We start from the raw sequence: 10,608 nt of genomic DNA, 5'->3' as shown, positions 1-10,608 counted from the left end.
TATTGTTACTATTGTTAAACTGATCTGCTCTGCCTTTAATGTGAAAGCTATTGTTTAACCCGTTATGCCTATAAACATATTCTTAAGTCCTGACATTGAAAACTAAGCGCACTTTTACTGGAGCCACAGATGAGGAACCTCAAACCTCCAGCAGTCTTGTGTACTGAGAAAAACTTCTTGTTTTTGTACTTGTACTTGTTCTCCTGCAGTCATGCCTGAGTTGTTGAGCTTCTTCTGTTTCTTTCACCTCACAGATAGAGTCAGAAAAAGTCACTGTGCTAAGGGTCTGTTTATTTCTTCTGCGAGTCCTGCATGACCTGCTCATAGGAAGGAGGGGGCTGTCTGTAGTGGGACGGAACGGCTGAATACACTGCAGTCACGTGACCAGGGTGGGTCTGCACTTGGTAGACGGTGGAAATGACTGCAGTCTCTGAGTCTCCATAATTGTGAAAGCCAGCCTGATGCAATCCTACCCACACACAGAAACAGTACACACACAGCGGGTGAGACCACGTGAATGCTGTATGTCATTTATGCATGGCGAAGGCGTAGGGCGAGATTACCTGGTGATATGATGGGCTGTCTGGTGAAGGCCACGTTAAACTCCGGTCTGTCGGGAGGAGGGTAAGGGTGGACACGTCTGCGAATGAAGTACCCAGTACTGCAGCAGCACAAAATGCCAATTATCAGCAGCAGCCTACAGACCAATTAAAAACAGCCCTTAAAATCACTTTAATTCCAATCCAGGTCAGCACAGTTACTCAGCATCGCCTCACAGTGAGAATATTATATGCAAACTTGCATAGGACAAACGGTTTGGGAAATAAACTGATGTTAAAGTCCACCCTTTGAGCCAAGTACAACTTGAATGAAAAATTAATAATACTGACCAGAAATACCATATTCTCTGAACAGAAAGAGCTCGAACACAGCATTGTGTGCCACAGCAGTCTTCATATGTCTTGCATCTAGGACAGACATAATCGTCCTTCAGAAATTCAGGGTCAGCAAGGAAGGATGTGGTAAATTTATCAGAAGCGTCAGTGAAGACTTTTTTTGATGGTACAAAAGTTGTCTATTTTGAATAAATTCTGTTCTTTTGAACTTTCTATTCATCAACGCATCACGAAAAATAAAAGCATCAAAGTTTCCATAAAAATGTTTAGCAGCTCAACTGTTTTCAACATTGATAACAACACGAAATGTTTCTTGAGCGCCGAATCAGTATGTTCGAATTTCTGAAAGATCATGTGACTCTAAGGTCTGGAGTAATAGCTGCTGAAAATTCAGCTTTGTCATCACAGGAATAAATGAATGCTTTAAAATATGTTAATTTAAATTTTAAAACCAGTTCATGATATTACTGTTTTTACTGTATTTTTAATCAAATAAAAGCAGCCTTAGTGAGCATAAGAGACTTTTTAAAAAATCAAGATTAAAAAAAAAAGGATTAATTTAGCTACAATTAAAAAAAGAAGTCTTATATCCCAATAAGGCAAGTGACCACCATCTACAGATTTATAGTTAGTTTGACATTTTCAATCAGATAATATTTTAAGATAAAGCCTAGTATTTGTTAATGCACAAATGCCTTGTGAGTAAAAGCAAAGTTGATGATGAATGTGTTCATTTGAATGAAATGTGATTAAGAAGGGTGACGTACTGTCTGCTGCGGCTGCAGGAGAATTCATCTGTGCTTTTGGTGTGAAGACGAAATTGTTCGTACCTCACCTCCTGTGGCGTATGTCAGTGGCTGGCTGTACGGGAGTGCTTGTGATTAATTACTCTTATTGAAACCATTAAAAGGGGGGAAAGTTTCCTAGCTAAGGAATTCTCTTTTTTTCCTCTGTGCATTTGAATGAATCCTTTAACCGCTGTTCTGTTGAAACTATTAAGAGTAGCGTGGAAAGGTGTAAGCTTAGGAAAGATCAGGGTAGCTAGTCTGGGACCTATAGTTTTCTAGCTTCTAGTTTCTTCTTTAAATACACAACGGCCCAGTTTAATTCTATTTTATCTACTATACTTACACAAAGTACACAGGGTAATCTCCTTCAAAGTACCAACAGTACTTTTTTTCAGCAACTGTCTGCAAATGAAGAGATGGTTTTATGAATAAAGTCTCATATGCATGAAAGAACAAGGCAATAAACATGTAAGCTTGAAACTTAGAAATTTATTCTGAAAAGAGGAAGAAACAGCAACATTGGTTGATGTCAGATAAATTGAGACTGCACTTGTGTCGCCGCTCTTCTTTCTTGTTTTTCTTGTCTGGCCAGTTGATGCATGTCAAATACTTTCGAGACTACTGTTTAAAATAGTTTCCAGTAATTAAAAACAGAAAGTACTGAAAATATTGATCTATTTTACCTCACATCACCCTGTTTATGCTGCACCACTGCACAAATAGAAAATAAAAACAAGTGGCAAAATGGCAAACCTTTTTCATTTCGTGTTCTTTGAAATGAAACCATATCTCCCCTGGACCACAAAACGAGTCACAAGGTGCTGGGACATTTTTGTAGCAATAGCCAACAAAACATTGTAAGGGTCAAAATTGTAGATTTTCCTTTTATGGCAAAAAAAAAAAAAGATATCAAGTAAAGATCATGTTCAGTTAAGATATCTTGTACATTTCCTACAGTAAATATATCAAAACTTAATTTTTGATTTGTAATATGCATTGCTAAGCCTCCATTTGTACAATTTTTAAGGCGATTTTCTCAATTCGAGATTTTCAAATAGTATCTCAGCCAAATATTGTCCCCTTTCTAACAAACCATACATCAATGGAAAAATGTATTTATTCAGCATTCTGATGATGAATAAATCTAAATTAAAAACAAAAACAAAACAAAAAACTGACCCTTATGACTAGTTTTGTAGTCCAGGGTCACATACTATGACAATGGTGTTTTTATTATTTTGTGACAGTTGAAGACTAGCCTACATCTGATATCATGGAAAATAAACTACAAAGAGCTTCTTGTCTGAGTCCTGGAAAAGAACAATAAACAATGCTGTGTGCTAGATGGTCAGTGTGTATGTGTGTGGAAAATATTATACATTTTTGTCAGAGACTGACGGTGCAGATGCATGACGACAAAATGTGAATTATAAATAGAAACAATATCAAAGTTTTGTACAAAACTAACATGTTTTTGTAAACTAAATTCAAATGAAAACAACATACTTCTAAATAAAAATGTAAAAAGTAGTAAAATGCTGTGTTACTCACCTCAACAAATAAAAGTGTGATGAGGAGGCCGCGTAACTGTGGCATTCTGTATCCGGCCTCACAGCGCGAGATCAGCCTGCTGTAACTGTTTAAGACCCGTGAGAGAGGGTCAGACACAGGCAGAGGTCACTGAAGCTGCTCGACAGGGCTGATGCTCGTTTTTTTAAACGGTGGGTTGTTGGTCCACATGTCCTGGACTGAAACATATTATTAAACTCTCATGCAGCGCTCGTGCTGTGGCTCTCCGACATCCTCTAAACTCCCCATTATACAGTGAGGAGGATGACATCACATGACTTCACATCACAAAGACACGTTTGTGCAGCTCGAGTCTCTTTTACTGATTTAATCGGTGTTGGACAGTTTTCACAAGTATCCTACCTCACGATTGTACACAGCTAGTCATTCATCCAAAAACTGCTAACTATTATTGTTTTGGAACCCGCGTTTCCTTTAGAGCTCTTCGGGTAGTGAATTACTTCACTTTATTTTACAGTCCTGTTCCTCGTGTAACGTTACATACTATGTACTTATTATATTAATTACAATAACTATGTGATAACTAGATACTAACCCTGAACCTACTCCTAAACCTAGCCCATTAAGTTACCTTGTATTACCAGAACTTTCTTATATAAATAATACTAAAAGTACACTATAAGTACATGTAAATACACGTACTGTAAAATAAAGTGCAACCGCTCTTCCTTTCACAATACCATTGTTATGTGAAAACTAAAATAGCCACTTACAGCCACAGCTTACCTCATGAAAGTTAGCCAGAATGTGTGATTTATTTGCTTAACAACACTCTTGGTTACATTATTAAAGTGACAGTTGACCTAAAAATCATACTATAATTTACTCTGCCTTGAGTGATTTCAAATCTGATTTCTTCTGTGGATATGTTCAGAAAAGTCTGCACACAGCGAAGGGAACGGTCACCAAAACTTTGCTCATTTTGATACCATCGTTCTTCAGAATATCTTCATTTCCACAGAAGAAATAATCATACAGGTTTGGAACTTGGAGGGGCATGAGGGTGAGTAAATGATGACAAATTTCATTTTGTGGTGAACTATCCCCTTTGATATTTACTTTATGTAACCTACATCAAAGTACAGGCTACAACACAAAACAGTCAGCACTAACAATTTATATTTCAGATCTTTTATTGCTGTAGATTTTTCCAGTGTTTTTCAATCTGACATTTTCCCAGGAACCCAAAGAATACAGTTTGCGTATACAGTAGACCATTTTCTGTTTACTTAAATATCATGTTGCGCATCAGTAGCATTAAAATAAAAAAATATTCAGTGGTGTTCACACTTGGAAGAACAGGTATCCTATACATTTTTCATAATTAAATAAAGATTTTAGGTGCTACTTCCAACTTTTTGTAGGATTTAAAACTTGATACCCTATACATTTTTTCCTAAACATTCAAATTTAAAACATTTCCTCAACCATGTGACCATTATCATGTCAATGCAGAGATGTCATCAGGAATCTCTTCGCTTGTACATATAAAGACTTTGTTCATGGCTAAAACTCTTTTAAAAATAATGACAAAGAACTTAAGCTCAAAAACCTATGGTATTATTTAGCTCTCCCAACATCAAAACAGCAAAAATTAAGTCCCGTGTATGACACTATTCTTAAATGTGGCATAGATGATATCAGATATAAATATTAACAGAAATTCCATTGGCATTTATGCAATACCTCTATTTGCATAGATGAATAAATTACGTGAAAAGCACATTTTACTGTGGCAACATTTCTCTAGTGTTAACTTTCCTCAACAAAACTTGAAACATAAATATTACACTTTACATCCTGAAGTACACATAAATTAATATGAATGAAGACTAAGTAGCAAAGATTTCAATTAAATATTTTGGTTGAAAATTTCTAAAATCACATCAAAATAATTTCCAAAATCTAATTAGCCAGGAAGATTGTAGTGTGCTAAACTAAACAAATACAAAGCCCTTGCCCAGTACTAAATATCTGTACTTTGTTAAAACATTCCCACCAACACAAAATAAAACCCAAATAGGTTACAAAATATGTAACAAAGTAAGCCAAAAATGTATGCTTTTTCTAGACAAAATTATTGATTTTGTCACAGTGTTCTAAAGATCCTTTGTGTGTTTTTTTCATTAGCTCTATGTATTTATCCTACACTGTGTTCAGTTTAACACAGCAATACATGAGTGTTTGTGTCATAGCTAAATAAATGCTACAAATATATTTCAAACAGTCAATTAAATAAAGATTTTAGGTGCTACTTTCAACTTTTTGTAGGAATTAAAACTTGTAGAGGAATCTAAGTAGTTTTAATTAATCAAGCTATATAAACAGGTTTCAATTTAGTAACACAACATTATCTTCTAAATTAAGATTTACACAATTTAAAACAATGCCCTACATACATTCCAGTGACCTACAATCAGCATGACTACTAGACGCAAAATAAAACGTAAATTGCACGCAACCATTTAAAAAAAAAACACACTCAATACCAATTCGCCAACACCTGATTCTAACAGTAACAAAGCCATTAAAAACACACACCTGATGATTGTTGAGCAACTGCAAAAAGGTAGTACTTGGTAGTGACTACTGAGGAGCAGCTTCATCTTTGACATGTGCACAATGGGAATCAAAAGACATCAAGTCTGCTGTGCCCTCAGACAAGCTGCTCTTCAGAGACTGTGGCACATCAGAAAACACTTGACTGACACCATCAGTTTCTGAGGGGAAAGGTGACGACTCGTTTGACTGCACGGGATATTCTGCAGGTGGGGCAGATGACTCCGGATGAAGGGCGGCGGGGTCAATGTGCAGGGAAGAGATGTCTATAAGAGGCACAGAAGAGTCGAGAGATGGGATTGAAGAATTCATCAAAGAGGCCACGTCTGTGGGCATGCTATGATCAAGAGGCAGATTTGGGAAAAGAGGGTGTGGGAGAGAAAGAGGAGGAGAAACATCTGAAGGTGGTGCCACAGAACTGAAATCCACAGCAGGATACTCCTCTGTATTTTGCTCCTCAGGGTTATGACGAGGAACCTCACTGTCTTGAAGCTCCTCTGCAAAAGAGACATTTTGCACATTTTACCACCTAGACTTGGACTTGGACAGATTGAATTCTGTTCATCTGAATTTAGCAAGGTGGCCTCACCGACACCCGATACGTCAATGTCCTCTCGGACAGCTAGGGATGTGTTTGTCATGTCAATGGAAGAAGCAGATAGGTCCAGTCGGTCTGCCACCTCCGAATTCATCATTGCCACTTCTGACTGTTCCGAGAAACCTGGAGGAACCATTGCTTTGATAAATTACAATGTCTTTTCATGATTGTTGTTCTAGATGTAGCACATATTTTGATGCCTTACCAGGATCCATGACTCTTTGAATGGGAGGTGGCAGTGGGGTATCAAGATCTAAGCCACTCATTGACTGACTAGATGCCATTAAGGACACCTGAAGATATACATTTCAGTTATGTTGTTGTACATATCTACCAAAAACACAAACCATAGTTGAATATTCTGTCATCATTTACAATCCCTCATGTCGTTTTAAACCTGCTTGCATTTCTTTCTTCTAGGGCAGCACAATTAATCAAAATACAACTGAGATCACAAAAAAAAAAAATGTAGATAAAAAAAGACAAATATTAGCACTAATATTATAGTTGCAAAAGTAATATTTCTTATTTTGTTTATAATTTATCTATATTGATATATACTGAACAAAATTATAAATGCAACAGTTTTGTTTTTGCCCCACATTTTTCATAAGCTGAATTCAAAGATCTAAGATCTATTGTGGCTAGCCTAAGGCACACCTGTGCAATAATCATGCTGTCTAATCAGCATCTTGATATGCCACACCTGTGAGGAGGATGGATTATCTCTGCAAAGGAGAAGTGCTCACTAACACAGATTTAGACAGATTTGTGAACAATATTTGAAAGAAAAAGGCCTTTTGTGTACATAGAAAAAGTCTTAGATCTTTGAATTCAGCTCATTAAAAAATAGGTCAAAAACAAAAGTGTTGTGTTTATAATTTTGTTCAGTGTATAATCCTAACATTTGGGACAAATTGTGCTGTCTGACAAACAAGCACAGAAGACCTGTTTTTTTTGTTTTTGTTTTTTTTGTTATCAGGGAAAAAGGTTATTTTTTTCCCCAAATTGTGAAGCCCTGATATCACAGTAAAATAATAACCTCTGTAAATCCATTTGTAGGAGGTTCTTGCTCTGGTGTTCCTGCCAAAGGAGAAGATTTTGGACTGACTCTTTCAGACTCTGGGCTGTCAGGTCGTGCTGGGATTCGGTGCAGGTAGCCATATCCAATGCCACAGCCAAGGCTACAAAGGCAAAATCATTATCATGAAATGCACACAAGCTCTGGAGGAGGCAGTTGTGTGAGTTGTTTCCTCATAATAATGGTTGATTCAGATCTTCTATAACGGAGTTATTACCTGCCTTCTCCCCCCCAGGCACCATTTGGTGTGACAACCACCTCCCTGCATTTATCGGTCTCTGTATTGTAGACCAGCAGCTTCAATGGTTTTCCCTCATGGGCTTCAATCAGAGAGAAGAAATCCTCTGACTGTTGGGAAATCAAAACATTGCTTGATTGTGAATAACTTACATGCACAGATTTGTTTGCTCCCGAATCGCAATCAAGCATTCATTAAATAATTCACATCTTACATCTTGGATAACCTGGTCAGCTCCAACAATGAAATCTGAATGTTCCTGGAGTCCGGCCAATGCTGCTGGTGAATTTGGATCCACATCCTAAAACCAAAGCAATCAAAATAATTACACACAGAGAATAAAGAGAACAGTCCAACAAGCCAAAGTACTTTAAGAATGCAAGGATCACTTACGAGAACATGCCAAACATTTTCATTGGCTCCTTGAAAGGTACAGAAGCGGACACTTGCTCCCAGAAGTCCTTGACCACCCCACATGTTGCTGGGAACCACTTCCACTTCTCGGATCCTCATGGTCTTTGTGCTATACACTTCCATCTTCACCGGTTTCTCCACATTAGCCTTGAGAAGGTCCTTGAGCATATCATTCTCCTGGTTCTGGTTCAGATAGCACGTGACCCATTAGAATCAAAGAAACTGTGACCACATTTACATGCACATTAAAACCAAGTCTTTAATCCAAGACATGAACTTTCATCATCTCTTTGGAAAATATGGGAGATAAATTGTATATCCTGAATAAAATGTTCACATGACCACCCAAAAATCAGATATAATGCTGTCTTACACAGATTTCTTGAAAGTGGAAAAATGGTTTAAGGTTATGACAACTGGTTTCAATCATGTTTACACAATTCATGCATATTTGGAATATCACCATAGTCCAATATTCAAGAACATGCTTGTCCATTTCAGGGACTATTTGAATGTCACTGACCACTTAAAACTAGTTAAATAATCTTATTTTAAATAGTTGTAGGATTTATTAGCTAATACACAAACACTACCGGATTGCGGTGTTAAATCCTACACAGTGTAGATTAACTAGAGATGGAGCTTAAATATACATAAAATAAAATAAACCGTGAACAGATGTCATTTTGCCTGGACAAAGAATTACTTGTAGGGCATTTGAAAATGTTTACATGAAGTCTGCATAATCAAACATTTTATGAAAACATAAGAATTATGTATTAATAATAATTAATAATTAATTAGGACATTCTTGACATGTAAATCTAATTATTTGTTGCTTATTACTCGTGTGACATAGACCAATCTTTGTATTAAATGTTCAAGATTACAAGAATAACCAACAATGGTTTTATAAATACAAACTTACAAGACGATTATTGCCAATGGATATGATGAAATCGAAAAAGGGCTCCAAACCAGCTTTCACCGCCGGTGAATCCTCTTGAATCTGTAAAGGAATAAAAGTTAATCACTGCAGAGAACAAAATCCAATCAGATTTAGAATTTCAGATTCCTTTTTTTATTTTTATTTTTTACCTCAAATGCATTTCAATTCATACTTATTTATGTTGTACACGTTGTGTATCCTGGGAAGTTTAATAACGTCCATCGAATGTGTCTCTGAGAATATAGCTGCGTCCGAAATGACGCACTAAACACTATGCACTTATACACTATGTACGTATGCACTATGAATTATACACGGTTATTTTGTAATTAATAAACGGAGTCTGATAGCCCCTCCCCCTTAACTATGTTATTGCGGCAGTTGAATGTATGAAGTGTTCAACATTCCACACTTCGTTTTTTCTTGTCATTTAAGCGCATCTTCAGGTTATTTAAAGTGCACTTTTTTGTTATTTCCAGTATTAACACACTACTCGCACTATTTATATTACGAAACGTCATAGAATAGTCCATAAGCACGCGATTTGGGACGCACCTTATGAGTTTATTCAGTGACGTGGCGGTTATATAGCTAAATCCAGAGCTGTTGGATTAACGTGACTGAACACGACATTGTTCCAAAACTGTAAGAAATCACAAATACTAAAATAAATAAGTCTTTTTCGGAGTTTTCATATTTACAGTACAAAAGTACATGTACGTTAACGTTAATAACAATTTCCTTACAGTTGCCGTTGCCACTTTGCAAGCATCATTTTAAAACACTGAAAAGTCTTCCACAGATGTTAATAGCATAGACAAATATACTAAATCTGACACAGTTGGTTATTTACCAGAACATTTCAGCACGAACATGAACGTTTTCTCTAAGTGCATATCTGTCAAAGCCTAAAGTAATGCGGACATGAGAACTTCATGTAAAACACAGCTAGCAAGCAAAGCTAACAAAGTCACCAAAATTAAGGTTATTTACTCCATGGACATGATATCCTTCTGTTCCCCCCTCAGGTCCACCACTGCTCAGTGTTAAACCCATTGCTCTTAAGGGTTTCGATGTTTTTCAATGTTTTGTTTAGCGTTCCGAAATCAACGACACAGACACATCGTGGCCATGTTGTCCGTCGAAGCAGGGGAGAGCAATGGAACATGATGAAAACGATCAAAGGATTTTTCCCCAGTGTTTTTATAAGTATGGTTTTTATACAGTCTATGGATTTTTCTACCTCGGTACGTTATGTTTTTATATTTGTAAAAATAATAATTATAAAAAACATTATTTACTGATGAAGAGTTAGTTTAATACATTTTTAAATGGTAATGAAGCTTTTAGTTTATGAATTATAAATATAAAATCTTACATACAAACTCTCCAAGACTTTTGGCAACAGTTGAAATTGACATATAACTCATCATGATACTTCACACCGAGAGGTTTTTAACTGTATTTACACTGTGATCGTGAATAGTTACTATAT

General features: G+C 36.4%; 2 protein-coding genes across 3 annotated transcripts; both read right to left on the bottom strand.

Annotated features, from left to right (window-relative positions):
* Nucleotides 1–274: 274 nt before the first annotated feature.
* vopp1a (VOPP1 WW domain binding protein a) lies at nt 275–3,502 on the bottom strand. 2 transcript variants are annotated; one of them, XM_026206589.1, is made up of 5 exons: nt 3,236–3,502; nt 2,028–2,086; nt 891–968; nt 564–697; nt 275–469 (listed from the first exon to the last, which is right to left on the bottom strand). In XM_026206589.1, the coding sequence occupies exons 1-5, from the start codon at nt 3,278–3,280 to the stop codon at nt 291–293; spliced, it is 495 nt and encodes a 164-aa protein (XP_026062374.1). In that variant the 5' UTR covers nt 3,281–3,502; the 3' UTR covers nt 275–290. The 2 variants fall into 2 exon arrangements, with proteins under 2 accessions (XP_026062374.1, XP_026062375.1); XM_026206590.1 differs by lacking the exon at nt 891–968.
* Nucleotides 3,503–4,389: 887 nt separating this feature from the next.
* Nucleotides 4,390–10,283, bottom strand: LOC113045875 (Golgi reassembly-stacking protein 1-like). The gene is made up of 9 exons (XM_026206588.1): nt 10,107–10,283; nt 9,093–9,173; nt 8,144–8,347; nt 7,965–8,051; nt 7,730–7,860; nt 7,474–7,615; nt 6,637–6,724; nt 6,423–6,554; nt 4,390–6,330 (listed from the first exon to the last, which is right to left on the bottom strand). Exons 1-9 carry the CDS (start codon nt 10,167–10,169, stop codon nt 5,861–5,863), a joined length of 1,398 nt encoding a protein of 465 aa, XP_026062373.1. The 5' UTR covers nt 10,170–10,283; the 3' UTR covers nt 4,390–5,860.
* Nucleotides 10,284–10,608: the final 325 nt, after the last annotated feature.

This window comes from Carassius auratus, chromosome 27 (genome assembly GCF_003368295.1).
Source record: "Carassius auratus strain Wakin chromosome 27, ASM336829v1, whole genome shotgun sequence".
Taxonomy (NCBI): Eukaryota; Metazoa; Chordata; class Actinopteri; order Cypriniformes; family Cyprinidae; genus Carassius; species Carassius auratus.
Note: the sequence above shows the minus strand (reverse complement) of the source record. Positions and strands in the feature narration are given on the sequence as shown.